General features: G+C 38.9%; 1 protein-coding gene across 1 annotated transcript; it reads right to left on the bottom strand.

Annotated features, from left to right (window-relative positions):
• Positions 1-672: 672 nt before the first annotated feature.
• LOC121866951 (probable methylmalonate-semialdehyde dehydrogenase [acylating], mitochondrial) lies at positions 673-23845 on the bottom strand. The gene is given in 15 exon segments (XM_042366713.1): positions 673-1631; positions 3149-3244; positions 5486-5665; positions 6064-6105; positions 6107-6341; positions 6716-6867; positions 7371-7583; positions 8137-8193; positions 8195-8244; positions 8247-8291; positions 8494-8569; positions 12655-12765; positions 12767-12805; positions 21190-21321; positions 23732-23845. Coding segments are annotated over 15 exon segments (1563 nt in total). The 5' UTR covers positions 23765-23845; the 3' UTR covers positions 673-1529.
• Between the last annotated feature and the right edge of the window lie 539 nt (positions 23846-24384).

Below are 24384 nucleotides of genomic sequence, written 5' to 3'. Positions count from 1 at the left end.
TGGTCTTGGTTGAAAATGTTCAAAGGAGGGCCACCAGACTGGTGCCTGCCCTTTGGCACCTCAATTACCCTGAGAGATTGGAGCGCCTGAACTTGCCTAGCTTATACTACAGACGGGCAAGGGGCGACCTAATAGAGGTGTATAAGCATCTCAGGGGGCACTACTGAGTTGAGTGTCCTTACCTGGAGCTGGTGGACGCTCTCCCCACAAGGGGTCACAGCTCAAGGTTGAAGAAGCCGGAAGTCCAGAAAACTGTGAGGGCAAACTTTTTCTGAGTGAGAGTTGTGAACACCTTTTCACATATACGTTGAGACGTTGTAATATAACTATTTGTCATATTTCATAACCAAATGACAGAACACACTTCGAATGACATTCTAAAATAACTGTTCGTTCATGCTAACAGAAGTGATTGACATAAGTTATGAAATTGACGGACCTGAACAATAAACCGACAGTCTGCATATAGTTTGAGAATGTAACAATTGGAGAATGACAAACCACCATAAGATCTTGACGAACAGATAATAAATTGACAAACAACATAACAACTATCATACCCCTTGGTGCATTATACACAGGGGCCGGTCACTTTACACAGAGGGCTTGACCACCCGAAACCATGAAACAAATCTAAACAGTCATATGTACCGGAGATTCAGTTAAACAATCTTTTCTTTTAAATTTATTAACCAACCATTTCATACTTCAAGAAACTAGTGTAAGTTTTGTATAATTTATATCTTAGGTCAGTAGTTAAAAATACCATATATTTGTTCATCTACATAATTAACTTCAATAGGGTCTGACACACGTATTTAGACTACAAAATGACCTGTACTTAGACCTACAAAAAGACCTGTACTTAGACCTACAAAATACCTGTACTTAGGCTACATAATAACCTGCAATTAAACTACAAAATGACCTGTAATTAAACTACAAAATGACCTGTATTTAAACTACAAAATGACCTGTATTGCATTAGTTTAAAGGGATTATAATTGTAATTATATTTGCTCAAGGTAGAGGAAGGGACTGTAATATTGGGACTAACTTAAATACCTAAAATTATGGCCTTATTTTACATAGAACCTAAAATTTAAGGCCATATTTTGGGAGTAATTTTACATCTTCATAAATTAAGTAATTTTAATTTTGTTTTTTACAATTTAGAAACAAAATATTCCATAACTTTTCTTTAATAACACAAATGGAATGTAACTAAAGTATTGAACTAAAGATTTTGAACAACTTAAGTGTAAAAACCAATTAATTAAATAAGTTCATTGGTGTTCAATATAAGACCCTACTCTCTAGGTTCTCACAGTCGGCAAGATTCACGGTAGTAGTTGTGACTTAAGGCTATGGTGTGACTGTGTAGGAACTGTGCTGTGTGTGTGTGGTGTGTCATGGTGTGTTGGTACTGTCATCACGTCTCTGGTGTGGGTAAAATGGCGTGTTCTTGCTGTCAGCGCATCTCTACTAGGGTCGTATTAGACTGTGTGGCTGTTGTGATGCGTCGTTATTCAGCGCATCACAGGCATGGCGGTAGCGGACTGTGTGGGTGTGACGTCGGCCTCCCTCCACATCTGAGTCACTGTCTTCAGCTGTGTGTAGAAGTTGATGCCCTGAGGAAAAAATTATTACTTTTAAAAATCATAAAAGTAATTTTTTACATTATACAAAATATTACTTTAACAAAAATATACTTTGAGAATTATATTTTGTGTATGGGGTCACCTCTGTTGTTCACCAAATATTAAAAGTGTCGTCCCTGTAATGAAGGTGTTAGTGGTGATAGTCTACTAACACCTTATGTATGGGGTCACCTCTGTTGTTAACCATATATTAAAAGTGTCGTCCCTGTAGTGAAGGTGTTAGTGGTGATAGTCTACCAACACCTTATGTATGGGGTCACCTCTGTTGTTAACCATATATTAAAAGTGTCGTCCCTGTAGTGAAGGTGTTAGTGGTGATAGTCTACTAACACCTTATGTATGGGGTCACCTCTGTTGTTAACCAAATATTAAAAGTGTCGTCCCTGTAGTGAAGGTGTTAGTGGTGATAGTCTACTAACACCTTGTGTATGGGGTCACCTCTGTTGTTAACCAATTATTAAAAGTGTCGTCCCTGTAGTGAAGGTGTTAGTGGTGATAGTCTACTAACACCTTGTGTATGGGGTCACCTCTGTTGTTAACCAATTATTAAAAGTGTCGTCCCTGTAGTGAAGGTGTTAGTGATGATAGTCTACTAACACCTTATGTATGGGGTCACCTCTGTTGTTAACCAAATATTAAAAGTGTAGTCCCTGTAGTGAAGAGGTGTTAGTGGTGATAAAGTCTACTAGCACCTTGTGTATGGGGTCACCTCTGTTGTTAACCAAATATTACAAGTCATCCCTGTAGTGAAGGTGTTAGTGGTGATAGTCTACTAACACCTTGTGTATGGGGTCACCTCTGTTGTTAACCAAATATTACAAGTCATCCCTGTAGTGAAGGTGTTAGTGGTGATAGTCTACTAACACCTTGTGTATGGGGTCACCTCTGTTGTTAACCAAATATTAAAAGTGTCATCCCTGTAGTGAAGGTGTTAGTGGTGATAGTTTACTAACACCTTGTGTATGGGGTCACCTCTGTTGTTAACCAAATATTAAAAGTGTCGTCCCTGTAGTGAAGGTGTTAGTGGTGATAGTCTACTAACACCTTGTGTATGGGGTCACCTCTGTTGTTAACCAAATATTAAAAGTGTCGTTCCTGTAGTGAAGATGTTAGTGGTGATAGTCTACTAACACCTTATGTATGGGGTCACCTCTGTTGTTAACCAAATATTAAAAGTGTCGTCCCTGTAGTGAAGATGTTAGTGGTGATAGTCTACTCACACCTTATGTATGGGGTCACCTCTGTTGTTAACCATATATTAAAAAGTGTCCTCCCCAGTGTGAAGGTGTTAGTGGTGATAGCCTACTAACACCTTGTGTATGGGGTCACTCTACAACTATATTAAAAAGTGTCGTCCCTGTAGTGAAGGTGTTAGTAGTATAGTCTACTAACACCTTGTGTATGGGGTCACCTCTGAGCTGAATATTACAAATGCATCGATCTATGACAAATGCATCCAAGGCGTCAACAACAACAGCCTGACTTACCGCCTTTCCGTAGAAGTTAGCATCGCCCAGGAACGAGCCTCGACCCGTGAACGAAAACATTGGCAGAGGAACTGGTATGGGGACATTGATGCCGACCTGAAGAAGAATTGTTTACGCGTCACATGAAAATTTTTTTACACCTGGGATGGAATTTATGGAATTTAATGGCTGATATGGGAATTTGAGACCTAGGATGGAAACCTAATGTGGGAATTTTTATACCTGATATGAGGATTTAATGCCCGAGGTGAGAATCTTATGGTAATTTAACACCTGAGATGGTAATTTAAAAGTTTGGTCAAGATTTAAATTTTTTACAGGATAATTGGATCCCATGTGAAGTAGTACATAAGTATTGTAAGTAAATATAAGTACAGTGACCCCTCGGTTAACGAACTCAATCCGTTCCAGAAGGTCGTTTGTTAACCAAAACCATCGTTTCAATGGGTTTTTAGGTAATTGGTTCCAGCTCACCGAAAATTTCCTAAATTCAACAAAAATGGTAGAAAAGTTCACTTACTTTGAGGTGTGTATGTAGAAGGCTCCTGGATGATGATGATGATGATGGGAATTAGAATGGGGTGGAGGAGAAGGAAGAAGAAGGCATTGGGTGGAAGAGGTCACCCATGGTGCCATTTCACCCATAAAATTTTAGTTCTCTTGGTGTATTTCAAGATTATTTTCTTTAAATCAACACTAATTATATATTGTCAATATGTAAAATATATTTCAAAATGACCAATAATTTGGTTGGAAACAGAAAAAAAGCGTTTAGTTGAAGAGTCTCAAGCAAGATGTTACCTCCACTGAAAACAGAGAGACTAGCCTGTCTGGTGTGTTAAGAGGCTGGATGGCACGCCAGAAACTAGTTTCTTTACCTTCAATTATGTTCAATAATTGTTAAAATGACAAAAGTTAATATTAAACTTTTAAAATTATTGAATAGTATAAACTTCTTGATATTTACTAAAATAGTAAAGAATTTTAGCCTAGCCGATTACTGTTCGGACTGATACTAAAGCTGGTTGCGGTCAGTAAGCGAAAACATGTTGAGGTCGGTTAGTAGAAATTCATTAACAATTTTGTTCGTTAACGAATTGAAGATCCTTATGGAAGGCAGTTAGATTAGCAGGCGTTAGATTAAGCAGTCACTGTACTACTGATTTACAGTACAGTGGGGTATGCTATAATGAACGGATCCTACTAAATATTCCTCTTGAACGGTTTTTCTAAAATGAGAATGCTATAATGAGCCTAGCTCTACAGCGAGCGGATGAATACGGACTATTTCGCCTGGCGCTGAATATTGTGTACCGCGACCCACAACAAAAGCGTCAGGCGCCATCTTTGTCTCATTGTGTAGCCAGTGCACCACTGTTATTGTTGAAATTCGTCTTTGGATGTGGAAATTGCATTATTTGTATAACTATTTTGTTATACAAGTATGCTATAATTGTAACAATGATTCGTCCAAAGCCGAGGAGAAAGCTAATAACCCTTGAAACTAAGAAATTATAAAGAAACGTGAGAATGGAAGAAGCATTGCGAAACTTAGTGATGAACATGGGATGACTAAATCGACTATGTACGATTTGAAGAATAAAAAGGAGTTAAAAACTGTGCAAGTGGCTAAGGAATCTTTAGACTTAGCAAAGCAAAGTGTAATGTGATTGAAGAGATGGAAAATTTACTCTTAGTGTGGATAAAGGAGAAAAAATGGCAGGTGGTAACATTAGTGAAGCTATAATTTGTGAGAAGGCCAGACAATTGTTTGAGGACCTTAAAGCCAAGACTCCCAGTGGAAGTGATAGTGATGTGCCAGTGTTTAGGGGTACCTGCATGCTGAATAACACTAAGGTAAGATAAAGTACTGTATTTTTTACATTTTCCACATAATTTTTTCAGTGTTAGGTGGTTGTATTTGGGGGCCTGGAACGGATTAATCCTATAACGAGATGCTATAACGAGGTTCTGGAACCAATTCGTTCGTTATAGCATACCCCACTGTATTTATATACTTATAAACCCTGACTGTGGCACCATTAGTAGTGAAGATAAGTAGAGTAATATCTCCATTAGCCGGAATCCCTCAAACCGAGAACTCTACGATGGCCGGAATTGAAATTTTTTCGGAAAAATCGTTCCCAGAGTCAGAATTTTCTGGAAAAATTCCGAGACGATCTTCCCGTTAGCCGGAAAATTCCGTCTCTGAGAGTACGCCTGGTGACCCGTAAATCTGTCGTTCTCGGAAGTGTTCTGGACCGACTGTTCTGGCTGCAGGGATATAACTGTACCATAAACAAATTTATAAACTTAACAACTTTAGTAATAACTCACTTGACCGACATCAATATCGTTGGTGAATTTCCTGGCCGTGGCCCCATTGGTAGTGAAGATGGCCGTCCCGTTGCCGTACCTATTAGCGTTGATGATCTCGATAACCCCGTCCAGAGTGTCGACAGAAAGAGCCACCAGGACCGGCCCGAATATCTCCTCCTTGTAACAGGTCATATTGGGCTGAAAGGTCGAGAGGGAACTAGTGTAAATAATGTCCAGTTGTGTACGTTAATATCTGGACAGTGTAGCATAGGGTGTACAGTGTGTTTTATAGGTCATAGTACACGTTATATTGTACAGGGTGTCTCATATGTGATTGACATGAAGTACAGTATAGGGTGTTATGTAGGTCATGTACAGGGTGTCTCATAAGTTACATATACTGTACAGGGTGTCACATAGGTCACACATCATACTGTACAGGGTGTCTCATAAGTTGTGCACTACATTCCACACTATGATACACATATGAAACACCCTGTACAATTTAATGCAACACCCACGAGACGTTTTCTATACCACGACAACAAACTCTAAAGAACGAAGATATTTATTTTTTAATATCGACAGCTTCTGACCTTAACCCCAGAGAGAATGGTCGGCCCCACGAAATTCCGTTCTCTCATATCCCGGCACGACAATATCCCGACCGTCGAGGATACAATTAGCTCCCTCGTCGATGCCGGTCTGAACTAGGCCACAGATGCGTTCTGAGCCTCGGGGGATATCACGGGTCCCAAATCGGCTTTGGCTATGTGTGTCGGCATTCACGCGGAGTTTTTTGGATTTTTCGACCAGTTCCGGTAACCAGTTGTTGGCTTCCCCGACGAATACGGCTGTGCTTAGGGCCATACATCTGGGGAGGTAAATTAAGATAAGTAACATATTTAGAGTTGATTTCTGATAATTCAACCTAACTTAATGCCTACCTAACCTAACACTAACCTACCATACCCTGACCCACCTCAACCTCCCCTGACCCACCTCAACCATACCCCTGACCCACCTCAACCATGCCCTGACCCACCTCACCATGCCCCTGACCCTCAACCATGCCCTGACCCACCTCAACCATCCCCTGACCCACCTCAACCATGCCCTGACCCACCTCAACCATGCCCTGACCCACCTCAACCATGCCCCTGACCCACCTCAACCATGCCCTGACCCTCAACCATGCCCTGACCCACCTCAACCATACTGACCCACCTCAACCATACCCTGACCCACCTCTGACCAGCTGCGCCAAATGCTGCCCCAACCAGCTGTGTTAGGGTACTCTCCTTGTTCGCATCTGGCATAATCACCCCGTGGTTCTTGGCTCCCATGTTGGACTGGACTCGTTTGCCGTTTAACGACCCTTTCTCGTAGATGTAACGACCCTGTTGAAGAGGTGATCCAGTTAGACCCCTATTAAACGAATTATGTGGTAGATTGTGGTCCATATAAAGAGTATTTCAGTGTAAAGTTCATTATATCGAGGTTTTAGTTAGATGGGAAACCCCCATATGAGTACAGTTCATTATATCGAGGTTATGTTAGATGTGAAACCCCCATATAACGGCACTCAAGGGGTTAAATCATCATACTCAAGGGGTTAAATCATTGTATGTACTCAAGGGGTTAAATCATTGTATGTACTCAAGGGGTTAAATCATCATACTCAAGGGGTTAAATCATCATACTCAAGGGTTAAATCAACATACTCAGGTTAAATCACTCAAGGGTTAAATCATCATACTCAGGGGTTAAATCATCATACTCAGGGGTTAAATCAACATACTCCAAGGGTTAAATCATCATACTCAAGGGGTTAAATCATCATACTCAAGGGGTTGCTTGTTAGGTTAATCTCCAGGTAATATAAGCTGCTAGAACACCTCACCGCTGCATCAGATCCCACGAACGAGATGGCACGGATATCCGGATGATCGCAGATGAAGTTGACGGCTTCGTGCTGTCCGTGGATAGCGTTGACGACGCCTTTGGGGCATCCGGCATCCATCAGCATTTCCGTTAGCATCATAGTCGCTCCGGGAACTCGCTCCGATGGCTTAAAAACGTAGGTATTGCCACACACTAAGGCAACTGGGAACATCTGAGGAAATTACCGTAGCATTATTATGGGTAAATATTAATACATTTTGTGTGATAATTTGGGCCCATAATCAAGCAGGAATTATCAGGGTTAAATATGTACAATAATTTTAACCAATAATCACACTTGAATAATTATGTTACAATACGTTAAATAAAACTTTATTAACATTATTAACAATATGGTCTATGATCTTATATACTTAGCTCATATTAACAAAAGCTAACTTGGTAATTGTGTTAAATATAGCTTCACAAATAAGGCCTAAAATTATAACCTCTGATGTTATAATTTTTTGCTGATATTTAGCTGTTTTACGTACATACATACATACATACATAGTACATACATACATACATACATACATACATATATGCATACATACATACAGCTTTCTCAAGTACGTTTTAATATAGAAATTTACTGGAGAAATTCCTAACAAAATACCCCAAAGTGCGATAAATTCGAAACACACACACACACACCAACGACATACACTAGCAAACAAACCAAGCAGCACATGGACAAACTAAACCAAACCAAGCGAACGTACCCAGAGCGGAATCATGGCAGGAAAGTTAAACGGAGCGATGCCCGCACACACACCACGGCGGCTCGCGGAATGAGTGGGCATCCATGTCTCGTGCGATTCTTGGCATAATCTCCCGAGCTGCAGGCTGGTGATGCTGCAGCAGTGCTCAACCACCTCTGGTATGGGGTATATAGTGAGAGTTGATTGGTTGAGTAGTGGGATAGGTTGGGTTGGGTTAGGTTATGTTAGGTTTGGTTAGGTTAGATTAGATTAGATTAGGTTCATATACCTCAAGTAATTTAAACTTACTACAATTAATACACCACTAAAGGTAAATATATCCAACGGAAAAATAAACCCTCGGAAAAAGTGACTTACGGAGCCCTCTCATGACGTCACCCTCGGCGTCAACAAGCGTCTTGCCTTGTTGGTATGTCGCCTTCGCTAGGTCGTGCTGTCAAGTTTAAAGCATCGTTAAATACGTTCGTTAGCATTTATGGGGTCACCTCTGAGCTGAATAAAATATTAATACTGTACTAACCTAACTTATTGATAGCACTGCCACCCCCCATAGTGTAATAAACTAGGGTGTCTAATGTTCAGGAATAATAAACTAGGGTGTCTAATGTTCAGGTGTAATAAACTAGGGTGTCTAATGTTCAGGTGTAATAAACTAGGGTGTCTAATGTTCAGGTGTAATAAACTAGGGTGTCTAATGTTCAGGTGTAATAAACTAGAATTGTCTAATGTTCAGGTGTAATAAACTAGGGGTGTAATGTTCAGGTGTAATAAACTAGGGTGTCTAATGTTTCAGGTGTAATAAACTAGGGTGTCTAATGTTCAGAGTGTAATAAACTAGGGTGTCTAATATTTCAGAACTGTAATAAACTTCAAAGGGTGTCTAATGTTCAGGTGTAATAAACTAGGGTGTCTAATGTTCCAGGTGTAATAAACTAAGATTGTCTAATGTTTCGGAATTAGCCAATAAACTAGAAGATTGTCTAATGTTCAGGTGTAATAATAAACTAGGGTGTCTAATGTTTCAAATTAGCAATAAACTAGGGTGTCTAATGTTCAGGTGTAATAAACTAGGGTGTCTAATAATCATCAGGTAAAATAAACTAGGGTGTCTAATCATCAGGTAAATAAACTAGGGTGGTTAATCTTCTGAAATACAAATAAACTAGGGTGTCTAATGTTCAGGTGTAATAAACTAGGGTGTCTAATGTTCAGGTGTAATAAACTAGGGTGTCTAATGTTCAGGTGTAATAAACGCTAGGTGTCTAATGTTCGGGTGTAATAAACTAGGGTGTCTAATGTTCAGGTGTAATAAACTAGGGTGTCTAATCTTCAGGTGTAATAAACTAGGGTGTCCTAATGTTCAGGTGTAATAAACTAGGGTGTCTAATGTTCAGGTGTAATATAAACTAGGGTGTCTAATGTTCAGGTGTAATAAACTAGAGATTGTCTAATGTTTCAGGTGTAATAAACTAGGGTGTCTAATGTTTCAGGTGTAATAAACTAGGGTGGCTTCCTAATGTTCAGGTGTAATAAACTAGGGTGTCTAATGTTCCAGGTGTAATAAACTAGAATTGGCTAATACCAGGTGTAATAAACTAGGGTGTCTAATGTTCAGGTGTAATAAACTAGAATTGTCCTAATGTTTCAGGTGTAATAAACTAGGGTGTCTGTGTTCAGGTGTAATAAACTTAGAATTGTCTAATGTTCAGGTGTAATAAACTAGGGTGTCTAATGTTCAGGTGTAATAAATAGGGTGTCTAATGTTCAGGTGTAATAAACTAGGGTGTCTAATGTTCAGGTGTAATAAACTAGGGTGTGTCTAATGTTCAGGTGTAATAAACTAGGGTGTCTAATGTTCAGGTGTAATAAACTAGGGTGTCTAATATTTCAGGTGTAATAAACTAGGGTGTCTAATGTTCAGGTGTAATAAACTAGGGTGTCTAATGTTCAGGTGTAATAAACTAGGGTGTCTAATGTTCCAGGTGTATATTAATAAACTAGGGTGTCTAATCTTCAGGTGTAATAAACTAGGGTGTCTAATGTTCGAATTTATGAAAATAAACTAGGGTGTCTAATGTTCAGGTGTAACAAACTAGAGGGTGTCCCTAATGTTCAGGTGTAATAAACTAGGGTGTCTAATCTTCCAGGTGTAATAAACTAGAATTGTCCTACAATATTTCCGTTAGCAGCAAACTAGGGTGTCTAATGTTTCAAGATGTAATAAACTAGAATTGTCTAATGTTCAGGTGTAATAAACTAGGGTGTCTAATGTTCGGGTGTAATAAACTAGGGTGTGTCCTAATGTTCAGGTGTAATGACAAACTAGGGTGTCTAATGTTCAGGTGTAATAAACTAGGGTGTCTAATGTTCAGGTGTAATAAACTAGAATTGTCTAATGTTTCAGGTGTAATAAACTAGAGATTATCTAATGTTCAAGGTGTAATAAACTAGGGTGTCTAATGTTCAGGTGTAATAAACTAGAATTGTCTAATGTTCAGGTGTAATAAACTAAGATTGTCTAATCTTCTGGTAAAATAAACTAGGGTGTGTCTAATGTTCGGAATTATAATAAACTAGGGTGTCTAATGTTCAGGTGGCAATAAACTAGAATTGTCCATGTTCAGGTCTTAATAAACTAGGGTGTCTAATGTTCAGGTGCTTAATAAACTAGGGTGTCTGTGTTCAGGTGTAATAAACTAGGTTGTCTAATGTTCAGGTGTAATAAACTAGAGGTGTCTAATGTTCAGGTGTAATAAACTAGGTGTCTAATGTTCAGGTGTAATAAACTAGGGTGTCTAATGTTCGAATTGTAATAAACTGAGACTGTCTAATGTTTCAGGTGCTTAATAAACTAGGGTGTCTAATGTTCAGGTGCTAATAAACTAAGTGCTCCTAATGTTCAGGTGTAATAAACTAGGGTGTCTAATGTTCAGGTGTAATAAACTAGGTGTCTAATCTTCTGGTAAATAAACTAGGGTGTCTAATGTTCAGGTGCTTAATAAACTAGGGTGTCTAATGTTCCGAGTGTAATAAACTAGGGTGTCTAATGTTCAGGTGTAATAAACTAGGGTGTCTAATGTTCAGGTGTAATAAACTAGGGTGTATGTTCAAAAGTGTAATAAACTAGGGTGTCCCTAATGTTCTGGTGTAATAAACTAGGGTGTCTAATCTTCTGGTAAAATAAACTAGGGTGTCTAATGTTCAGGTGTAGCTAAACTAGGGTGTCTAATGTTTCAGGTGTAATAAACTAGAATTAATGTTCCAGGTGTAATAAACTAAATTGTCTAATGTTCAGGTGTAATAAGCTAAGGTGGTTAATCTTCTGGTAAAATAAATAGGGTGTCTAATGTTCAGGTGTAATAAACTAGGGTGTCTAATGTTCAGGAATTATACAATAAACTAGGGTGTCTAATGTTCAGGTGTAATAAACTAGAGGTGTCTAATGTTCAGGTGTAATAAACTAGGGTGTCTAATGTTCAGGTGTAATAAACTAGGGTGTCTAATGTTCAGGTGTAATAAACTTAGATGTCTGTGTTCAGGTGTAATAAACTAGGGTGTCTAATGTTCAGGTGTAATAAACTAGGGTGTCTAATGTTCCAGGTGTAATAAACTAGGGTGTCTAATGTTCAGGTGTAATAAACTAGGGTGTCTAATGTTCCAGGTGTATGACAAACTAGGGTGTCTAATGTTCAGGTCTACACAACTAAACTAGGGTGTCTAATGTTCAGGTGTAATAAACTAGGGTGTCTAATGTTCCGATACAAAATAAACTAGGGTGTCTAATGTTTCAGGTGCAACCAAACTAGGTGTCTAATGTTCAGGTAAAATAAACTAGGTGTCTAATATTAAGGTGTAATAAACTAGAATTGTCTAATGTTCGAATGTAATAAACTAGGGTGTCTAATGTTCAGGTGTAATATAAACTAGAATTGGTTAATCTTCTGGTAAAATAAACTAGGGTGTCCTAATGTTCAGGTGTAATAAACTAGAGTGTCTAATGTTCCAGGTAAAATAAACTAGGGTGGTTAATCTTCTGGTAAAATAAACTAGAATTGTCTAATGTTCAGGTGTAATAATAAACTAAGGGTGTCTAATGTTCAGGTGTAACTTCGAGGTGGATTAATCTTCTGGTAAAATAAACTTAGGTGTATCTAATGTTCAAGTGTAATAAACTAGAGTATCTAATATTTCGAGTAAAATAAACTAAATTGGTTAATCTTCTGGTAAAATAAACTAGGGTGTCTAATCATCAGGTGTAATAAACTAGGGTGTCTAATGTTCAGGTGTAATAAACTAGATTGTCTATTAATGTTCGGAATGTAATAAACTAGAGTGTCTAATGTTCAGGTAAATAAACTAGGGTGTCTAATGTTCAGGTGTAATAAACTAGGGTGGTGTCTAATCTTCAGGTAAAATACAGTATTAACCAACCCAACACTACAAAGTTAGATTAGCATTAGTTTAAGTTAGGTTAGCACCAAGGTGTCTAATCTTCAGGTGAAATAAAGCCCAACTTACGATATTGTCTTTAATAATCTGTTGGTACTTAAACATCAGCTGTTGCCTCGTTAGGACCGACGTTTCCGACCAGGACTTGAACGCTTCCTTGGCAGAGTCGACGGCCGCCAGGCATCTCTGCCTGTGTAGACTTGGGCACCCTCGTTACCACCTGGAATGTTGTGGACGGTTAGTTTGGGGTCATGGAAGGTCGATTAGAGTGTTGTTTTATTAGACTATTTTTGGGGGTCGTGAGTACGTTAGAGTCCCGTGTTATTGGACTCTAGGTTGTAATTGAGTACAGGAGGTTGTAATTTGAGTACATCATTAAAGGTTGTAATTTGAGTCCAGAAGGTCATGTTGTAATGTTGAGTACAGAAAGAAAGTTATAATTCAACCCCCTTTGAGTACATTGATTTAACCCCGTGAGTACGATGACTTAAACCAGGGGTGGCCAACAGGTCAATCGCAGGTCATAGATCAATGACCATAAGCTGCGACACTCACTGGGATATTATATTTATTTAAATTTTTTCGGGAATAAATTTCATCAAAACGACACATTCAGAAAAACATTGACTGTGTTCTGTGTGGTGGAACCTGATAGGAAATTGTTCTGTGTGGTGGAACCTGATAGGAAATTGTTCTGTGGGGTGGAACCTGATAGGAAATTGTTCTGTGTGGTGGAACCTGATAGGAAATGTTCACATTCATACTGGCCGGAGTTAACACGTCATCAGTTATCGGCTAAAACTAAACAAGTATTTGGTTTTATCATTTCAAATATACGTTAAATCTTTTATGAATGAATTTGGTAATGAAGAGGTTGAGGAATTTTGTCATAAATAAAGAGAGAGAATCATTATTTGGCAAACCTTTCCCTATGAGAATACACATTTGTCACCAGCAATGCAGCGTTTTTTAGTCATCTGTCAATACTTGGAAGTGTGAGGAGCCGTCTCTTGTCTTGGGTGATTGAGAGAATTACCGAATTTTTACCTCAGCAACAGTTCTCGGCACAACCCTAGAGTAGGTACAAGTGTCAACACTACCCGGCGACAATTGCTTATGATAAAAAAATGTTATAAGGTTATTTTATTGTGGTTAGTAATTCTCAATACAGTACAGTGGAGCCCCCAGCACAGTGGTCTCTCCATTAACAAGCAGTTCAATTTACGAGATTTCAGTTAACAAATTAGCTCCCGTAAGGATTTTCAGTTCTATTATCGAGTACAAATTCTATTATCAACAACAGCCTTACCAGAAACACGTCCGCCAGTAATTGCTTTCCTTTGTTTACAGTGGAGTCAGTGGTGGGCACAGCTAAATGATAAGTTACCTTCGCTAACAGCTAATCTCCTAACTAAAAATTTAAACCGCTAAACAGCTAATAAAATTAGCTGAAACTAACGCTAACCGCTTTTGGGGGGGGGGGGGAGGATCTAAAACCCTTAAAACAGACCTCGAGCTGAAATTTTCATATGTTGTCTTGTGGCTTAGACATAGAGCTTTCCAAGAAGGTACTTTATAATCTTTATTTACTGACAGCAATTGTCGAATTTGTCGCCGAAACTACCCAGGAGAAATATGTCGTCTGCCACTGTGGGTTTTGCTAAGTGAGGTCTGTTTAGACAGAACATGTGAGTAATGTTTAACTATAGGAGTAATATTACAATCAATCATTCAGTTCAAGTGGCTGTACAGGAGCTGAGCTGTACAGTATAAGGACAGTCCAGCTCAACTACAGCCACTTGAACTGAATGATTGACTGATTGTAATATTACTCCATACTCCTATAGTTAAAAAATGATCTATATTCATGAAATAAGGTACAAGAATTGCATTAAAATAAGAAACAGAGTGTCAGTTGCATCTCACCAAGTCACCAGTGATAGGGTAGCCTACACACATATTCCGCAATTGTCTATCTGTGATCAGGGATCACTGATCAGTAAGTACTGTATTTGCAAATGACTGAAGTTATCATAATTTATAATTCATTGTAATAATGACGCAAATAATATTTAACTAGAGAAGCACGCTAACACGCGTCTATATTATGCTACGACGGATAGGTCGCAGCCTCGCAGGTTACGGGCTTATGGTACCATTTCTACGATTATCTTGAATAATTTATCATTAATTTGTAGGTTTTGTCTTTTTACAGATAACGGTTGGATTACCACAAGCAAATATGGATAAATTTGTTATTAAAAACATAAACGTTGTCTCCATTATGTGTGAAGCGTGAGATCATTCATTTTTTCGCTGATGTATGTACAGTCAACCCTCACTTTACGCGGTTAATTCAACCCACAGGGTACCGCGGAAAGTGAGAAACGCGTAAAGTGAATAACATAACATATGGGATTAATTGAAATAGAGACCAGGCCGACCCCCAAACTCCACTTTTTCCGACACAATACCTACGTTGTAGTAAAAATAACTTCTTAATTTTTAACACTTACATTAGTAGAAAAGATGGCTGGGCACACGGGGATGGGGGGTTGGTTCTGAGGCAGAGGGCAGATTATTGGCCCTCACCTGTATCACTTGTATCAATTGTATCACTATCCACCACAGAGGCTTGCAGGGCCTCTTTGTCAAACCCCTCAAAGTCCATATAAGTCCATATCCTCACTATCATTATCACTATCACTGACTTGGGCCGGCTGTGGTGGGTGGCGGGTGAAGAACTCAGTAATGTTTTGATGACTGGGCGACTTTGTGCGCACCATGCTCGTGCCGCTTACACAACATGGCGGATGGCGGGAGAGGGCGGGAGAGATGGCAGGAGGTTTGGATCCAAAAATGGCGCGGCTCGCCAGCCGCTCTCCGCGTAAAGGGGTACACGCACCGCGGAATGTGAGCATTCCGGTTTCGGCAGGGTACTGCGTAAAGCGAGGGTTAACTGTACATACATTATAAAGACACTGCAATATTTTTCAATGTTTGTTATGTGGTACACCCGCCCTTTATGTGACTATGGGAGCAATAATACAGTTTTAGAGATATGTTCAAGTGTGTTAATACTTCAATGAATCATGATTAGTGGAATAAGAGCGTTGCCATTATACCGCCATATGCTGATTATTTTAGGCTGGCGTCATGAGAGACGTCACTTCACATTTGTCAATCAAATTGGTGTAATAATGCCAAAAACTGCATCTTGCAAGTTGTACACAGGTTTGGCCCCCCCCCCCTCAACATTTACCTTGGCCCCAAAGTGGCCCCCCCACTTTCCGAAGGCTAGAAACGCCACTGCAGGCTCTACAAGGTGGAACTTTAACATACAGACAGTGAACAAAATTCATGATAATTTGCAGCCTTTAAAAAGCTGCCTTGCTGAAATGCAGTTGACGGTAAATGCAGATCGAACCATTTCAGAAGCAACAGGAATTTTGCACTACCTGAATAAAGAAAAATTCATGTTCTGGTTGGAGCTTTTTCATCAGATCATGCCTCACGTTGAAGTAATTTACAACCAAATGCAGTCTTGAGAAACTGATGTGTTTAAAGTACATGAATATATAACAAATTTCAAAACTGCTATTTTAGAAATAAGAAACTCAAAGTACTGTGAGAATCCTTCAAAGATGCTCATGGGTGAAGCAAAGGAAGTATGTGACTGCTTATGTGTTGATACAGTGGAGAGATATTCTTTCACTAAACAATCAGTAGCTGCTAAATCATTCAACAAGAAAAACTTCACAAGTCTTAAGAATAAACTGCCTACAGAAGAGATAGGATTGACCACTGAGGTATATCCCATGATTGACAAAGACAAATTAGAAACTGAACTTAGAGTATTCTACAGTAGGTCCGATATGCATGAATATTGCGGGCTAATTAACCTGCTGAAATTTATCTTGGAAAATAATTTAGATGGTGTTCTTAGTGAGATTACGAAACTGATAAAAATCCTCTTGACAATTCCTATGACTACATCAGAGCCTGAACGCTGCTTTTCAACATTAAAAAGAATATAAGCTTTTCTGAGGAGCACTATGAATCAGGAAAGGCTAAATGCACTTGCAATGATTTCAACGGAGAAAAATTTCTTTAACAGTCATCCAAACATCAATGAGAAAGTTGTTGACCTATTCGCTCAAAAGAAAACAAGAAGAATGGATTTTATTCTTAAATAAATTTGGATCAAGCTAGATTGGAGTATTTTACCTGTAAGTGTTAAAAGTTTTTTTTTTTGACCATACTTTTAGTATTTTATTATTTTTATCATTATATATATATATATACCTTCTGTACTTCTGTGTATTTGTCTTACACAATATTAAAACAATTCTTAAAAATGTTTTGAAGCAGCACCCCCACGAGCCGCCACTGAACAAGAGATAAATGTTTTAGTTCTTTAGTACTGTACATATAAATACAAGTTCTTCAAGTGGTATTTTCAGGTAGATATATGTAACTTTCTTTGTTTATTTTTACTCACTCACATGCACACACCGTCCTAAATACATACTGTTAATTCTATTACCGGTATACAGGACTTTGTATGTACTTTTTAATTCATTTTAAGGGAACTATGTGAGTTGGATCCAATTAGGCCTACCCAATATCCCACAGAAATAATAGATTCAGTTAAAGAGTGATTCTGTGGAACCAGTTGTGCTCGTTAACGGAGGGACGACTCTACAGGTTATTGGTCATCAACTGAACCAAAAATGTGTTCTAGATCAAGTTCAAAAAATACCAAAATTCATCAATTTCTCAATGAATGGGAGGAAGTGTGTCAGATCTGCCTTGGGTCTCTAGCTCTGGCTATGAAAGGCATAGCAATAGTTTTCACAAGAAGTATGATAATGATTCCCCTTCCAAAAGTGAGCTACTAAAATTCATGAACTGATATACAGCTTACTACACAACAAAGTCTTTTACAAACCCAAGCTCTAAATCAAAGGTAGGAACAAGGAACAACTGCATCATTCAGGACTAGTTGTGTACTTACAGAGCATAAAGAACCACTCAAGATGGAGAAATATTCCAAGAGGCCTTTTTTAGAAAACACCAGATACATTGTTTGAGAATTTAAAGAATCAGTTATCAAGGAACACTGTCATGGAGTGCTGTCAATTTATTTCTGAGGATTTGGGTAAACATCTGAATAAAGACATACAGGAGAGTGTGTTCTTTTCATTATAATTTGATGACTTTACTGATGTGGTCGATGCATCACAATTAAGCATTTTCATTAGAATGGTGTTTAAAGACACGAGTACCAAAGAGGAACTGATGAAAATTCTACCATTAAAAGGAAAAATAAACTCGGAGTGTAGACATATTTCAGACGATGATTTTGTTTATAGTACACAGTTGGCAGTGAGTGAGAAGCGCTGTAATGAATCTGTGTGGGTTCACTGCCCGGTACAGGAGTCATGACAGGTTTCCTAACTTCTTCATTCATCAACTTTGTGGTAAAATATTAAATATCAAATAAGTCGTGGACATTTCCCTAGAGATTGTACTGTATGTTCAATTCGGGTCAGAAGTCTTCGGAGACGGCTGTTCCGATCTCAGCTGGGAGATAATTAACCAGATCACCCCGACCTATTGCTGAATACTGATGTCAGGTGTTAAGTAGAGGTAAATTTCTCCAGAGGTTTAGAGATCTGCTACCTGAAATAAAAATGGGTTTGGCCTCAAAAGATCGACTTTCTGATCACATTCAGTTGGACTAGAAAACCAATGAAAAGACTGATCAATTTGACAGTGTTTGACATATGGAACAGATGCCAAACCTTGCTTCAGATTTTGACAGACGGTTTCAAGATATAACACCAATAAAACTTGTTGCAAAATCAGTATTTAAAAATGGACATATCTGAAGTCAATAATGAGATTCTGAAACTTCAAAATGATATTCAGATCAAATCCATGGCAACAGGAGGAAGTTTCTGGAACCTTCTCAGTGAAGAAAAAATATCCCAATGTCAGAAAATGTGCCATGTACAGTAGGTAAAACTCCTATCCGTGCAGGTGGGGTCGATACGCTCCTCTGAAATGCTACGTGTGACTAGTGACAGCCCTCATATACCAATATTTATCATCCATGGTCTCATAAATGTTGCGTGTGACTAGTGACAGCCCTCATATACCAATATTTATCATCCATGGTCTCATAAATAATTACGTGTGACTAGTGACAGCCCTCATATACCAATATTTATCATCCATGGTCTCATAAATGTTGCGTGTGACTAGTGACAGCCCTCATATACCAATATTTATCATCCATGGTCTCATAAATGTTACGTGTGATTATTGACTGACCCTCATATACCGCAATTTGTAGTCCATGGTCTCATAAGTATTTACATTGAGATGGTGACAGCCCTCTATACTGTCTTATCATCCATGGTCTCATAAATGTTACGTGTGACTAGTGACAGCCCTCATATACCAATATTTATCATCCATGGTCTCATAAATGTTACGTGAGACTAGTGACAGCCCTCATATACCAATATTTATCATCCATGGTCTCATAAATGTTACGTGTGACTAGTGACAGCCCTCATATACCAATATTTATCATCCATGGTCTCATAAATGTTACGTGTGACTAGTGACAGCCCTCATATACCAATATTTATCGTCCATGGTCTCATAAATGCTACGTGTGACTAGTGACAGCCCTCATATACCAATATTTATCATCCATGGTCTCATAAATGTTACGTGTGATTAGTGACAGCCCTCATATACCATAATTTATCGTCCATGGTCTCATAAATGTTACGTGAGACTAGTGACAGCCCTCATATACCAATATTTATCATCCATGGTCTCATAAATGTTACGTGTGATTAGTGACAGCCCTCATATACCATAATTTATCGTCCATGGTCTCATAAATGTTACGTGTGATTAGTGACAGCCCTCATATACCATAATTTATCGTCCATGGTCTCATAAATGTTACGTGAGACTAGTGACAGCCCTCATATACAGTTAACCCTCACTTTACGCGGTCCCACATTCCGCGTTTCCACGTTTACGCGGTGCCCTGCCGGAACCCAGGATGCTCACATTCGATTAAATTAGCCTTCTGTGAGGCTGGCGGGCAGCATTTCAGATCGACCTCCGCCTCCGCCATATTTGTGTAGCTCGCCGAACATAGTGTTGCCTAAGATCGCCCAGTCATCAGCTGCAGTTCTTCACCGCCCACCCACCACCAGCCCGGCCCAAGTCAGTGACCCATTGATAATTATAGTGAGGATATGGACTTATGTGGACTTTGAGGGTTTAACGAGGCCTGGCCTCTGTGGTGGATAGTGATACAATTGATACAAGTGATACAGGTGAGACCAATAATCTGCCCTCTGCCTGGGGAACAACCATCCCCGTGTGCCCCAGCCATTTTCTGCACTAATCAAGTGTTAAAAACCTATGTAGTGATATTTCTCTTAATTATTAATTATTATTGTGCATACCATGTAAAGTTAAGATAATATTTTTACTACAACATAGTTGTGTGTCGTCAAAAAGTGGAGTTTGGGGATCGGCCCGGACTCCATTTCAATTAATCCCATATGTTATGTTATTCACTTTACGCGTTTCTCACTTTACGCGGGACCCTCCGGGTTACATTAACCGCGTAAAGTGAGGGTTAACTGTACCAATATTTATCATCCATGGTCTCATAAATGTTACGTGTGACTAGTGACGTAAAAAGCATATATTGGATCAACCTGCCTTTGTGAATCAACAGTACCACACATGGGACACCGACGCTTGCTTGAGGCTAGCAGTCAGGGCCTTCGGTCCTAACTACACAAAGCTCGCAGACAACTCATAATGCCAAACATCTCACTCGTAAAGTTGGAGCATAATTTTGTCATTTTAACAATATATCATAACAATATTACTTGTGTCTCTCTACGAATCTGTGTATTTCATGGCAATAGGAAGGGGGGGGGGGGTTAGGGTTGAATATATGGCTGGAAAATCGTATCAGAGTGACTGTGGAAAAAATTAGATTACATCACACAAAAGGTTAGCTACCACGTAACTTAACCCCTAGAGTATGATGATTTAACCCCTTGAGTATGATGATTTAACCCCTTGAGTATGATGATTTAACCTCTTGAGTATGATGATTTAACCCCTTGAGTATAATGATTTAACCCCTTGAGTACGATGATTTAACCTCTTGAGTATGATGATTTAACCCCTTGAGTATGATGATTTAACCCCTTGAGTATGATGATTTAACCCCTTGAGTACGATGATTTAACCTCTTGAGTATGATGATTTAACCTCTTGAGTATGATGATTTAACCTCTTGAGGATGATGATTTAACCCCTTGAGTATGATGATTTAACCCCTTGAGTACATACAATGATTTAACCCCTTGAGGACAATGATTTAACCCCTTGAGTACATACAATGATTTAACCCCTTGAGTACATACAATGATTTAACCCCTTGAGTACCACAAATTAAACCTTATACCCTAGAGTACAAAAATTAATTCCCAGTAACATCACACCATCGTACTCTAAAAAAAAACCCCAAAACAATAATCGACTCACCTCATTGGTTGCCGGATTATTTACATCGATGAAATCTGTGGTTTTGCTCTCGACGAACTGGCCATTGATTAACAGTTTCGTGTTAGGTGCTGCTGAGCTATAGGGCCTATATAGATTCAGGCCGCGAACCCCCTGTGAAAATAAATGAGTTTTTTAATTTCTTCACAGAGATTTTTTTTGCTAATGAATTTCCTGAAAGAGGTATTGATCACCTGAACATTAGACACCCTAGTTTATTACACCTGAAGATTAGACACCCTAGTTTATTACACCTGAACATTAGACACCCGTAATGTTCAGGTGTTATAAACTAGGGTGTCTAATCATCACGTGTGCCATAAAGCTTACTTAAAAAACATATAAACAGCTTTGGGATTCGTCCTACAAAGCTGGTACTCTAGCCCCCAGCTTATATAACCCTCCAGCTTATGTAACATTTTGTATTTAATTCAGCTAAGCTTTCCGAAGGCCCTTTTAAAGATTTATAATGATACTCTAACTTAACTTGATATAGTATGTGGTAGGGTGTGGTGTAGGGTGGTGTGGTTATTGTGGTGGTAGGGTGTGGCATAGGATGGTGTGGCATAGGATGGTGTGGCTTAGGATGGTGTGGCATACAATGGTGTGGTTTGCCCTTGACAACAATACCCTCTCATGCAATGGGTTAAATTGATGATGTCTGCTTATACATACACACACACACACACACACATGGATACAACGCACACAAGCACACATGGATACAACGCACATGCAGATATTCACACACACACAGCATCACCACTTAACTGTTAGCATTATTTAATATATATGACGACTATTTGTGATAAGCCTCTCTCTCTCTCTCACGTCTTGGTTCAGTAAATAACATTATTACATAACACTTACCTACACTGTCTGGGTACACTGTATACCTACACTGTCTGGGTACACTGTATACCTACACTGTCTAGAGTACACTGTATACCTACACTGTCTAGGTACACTGTATACCTACACTGTCTGGGTACACTGTATACCTACACTGTCTGGGTACACTATACCTACACTGTCTGTATACCTACACTGTCTGGGTACACTGTATACCTACACTGTCTGGGTACACTGTATACCTACATACCTACACTGTATACCTACACTGTCTGGGTACACTGTATACCTACACTGTCTGGGTACACTGTATACCTACACACTGTATACCTGTCTAGGTACACTGTATACCTACACTGTCTAGGTACACTGTATACCTACACTGTCTAGGTACACTGTATACCTACACTGTCTAGGTACACTGTATACCTACACTGTCTAGGTACACTGTATACCTACACTGTCTAGGTACACTGTATACCTACACTGTCTAGGTACACTATATACCTACACTGTCTGGGTACACTGTATACCTACACTGTCTAGGTACACTATATACCTACACTGTCTAGGTACACTGTATACCTACACTGTCTAGGTACACTGTATACCTACACTGTCTAGGAACACTGTATACCTACACTGTCTAGGTACACTGTATACCTACACTGTCTAGATAATCTATATACCTACACTGTCTAGGTACACTGTATACCTACACTGTCTAGGTACACTGTATACCTACACTGTCTAGGAACACTGTATACCTACACTGTCTAGGTACACTGTATACCTACACTGTCTAGGTACACTGTATACCTACACTGTCTGGGTACACTATATACCTACACTGTCTAGGTACACTGTATACCTACACTGGCTAGGTACACTGTATACCTACACTGTCTAGGTACACTGTATACCTACACTGTCTAGGTACACTGTATACCTACACTGTCTAGGTACACTGTATACCTACACTGTCTAGGTACACTATATACCTACACTGTCTAGGTACACTATATACCTACACTGTCTAGGTGCACTGTATACCTACACTGTCTAGGTACACTATATACCTACACTGTCTAGGTACACTGTATACCTACACTGTCTAGGTACACTGTATACCTACACTGTCTAGGTACACTGTATACCTACACTATCTCAGTACACTGTATACCTACTGTCTGGGTACTGTATACCCTACACTGTCTGAAATTACCTGTATACCTACACACTGTCTAAGTATACCTACTGTCTAGGCTACTGTATACCTGTCTAAGTACACTGTATGCCTACACTGTCTGGGTTACTATATGCCTACACTGTCACAGAGTATACTGTATACCACTGTCTAGGTACACTGTATACCTACACTGTCTAGGTACACTGTATACCTACACTGTCTAGGTACACTGTATACCTACACTGTCTGGGTACACTGTATACCTACACTGTCTAGGTACACTGTATACCTACACTGTCTAGGTACACTGTATACCTACACTGTCTAGGTACACTGTATACCTACACTGTCTAGGTACACAGTATACCTACACTGTCTAGACTTATACCAGACTATATATACCCGGAGCTATATAAAGTTAATTAGGATATATTAAACGTATATAGTACATCATTAAGGGTGATTAATGGGTATATTTTTTACCTTAAATGAGTGTAAGAGTCGAGCTGTAGCCATGATGACCTCCTCGTAGGCCAGCTGGTGAGAGAGTGATCGTCTGCTGTTTGTCCAGGGTGCTGTTGTGGTGGGTGCTGCGACGTTGCCACATAATCCTTAGTATTAAATAATTTTCATATATATCGTTTATATATTATTATATTATCTTTAAATTATGTTATGTTTATTTTATATTTATAGTATTTACTTATTTTATATGTAAATTGAGTGGTATTGGGTCATTTGTTTATTTATTTGGGTATAATTTGGCATGCTGTAGTGACCTTGTTATGAATATTGCGGTGGTGCCACATACTCTTCATAACTTAATCTTATTTCTTATATTTCCTTTATAAATAAATAATATAATCTTTAATAACTCAAAAAAAATAGATAATATAATTACTCTTTATTTTATTAAATTTAAACCGAATGATAAATATAAATACTTTCTTTAGTTGTTATATATGGCATATAGTGAAGCCCTTCCAAACAGGTAAATTCTATCACGTGATTGGTGGAGACGGAGGTGTGATCCTACCTCATAATCCTCCTCAACCAATCACCTGCCAGGCACAACAGGGCTATAATTAGACTATTGTGTAACTATCTAAATAATAGTTTGGGATTACAGAGATTAA

Source organism: Homarus americanus, unplaced genomic scaffold, assembly GCF_018991925.1.
Source record: "Homarus americanus isolate GMGI-L3 unplaced genomic scaffold, GMGI_Hamer_2.0 scaffold20565, whole genome shotgun sequence".
Lineage (NCBI taxonomy): Eukaryota > Metazoa > Arthropoda > Malacostraca > Decapoda > Nephropidae > Homarus > Homarus americanus.
The sequence above is the reverse complement of the archived record's forward strand: the minus strand, read 5'-3'. Positions and strand labels throughout refer to the sequence as shown.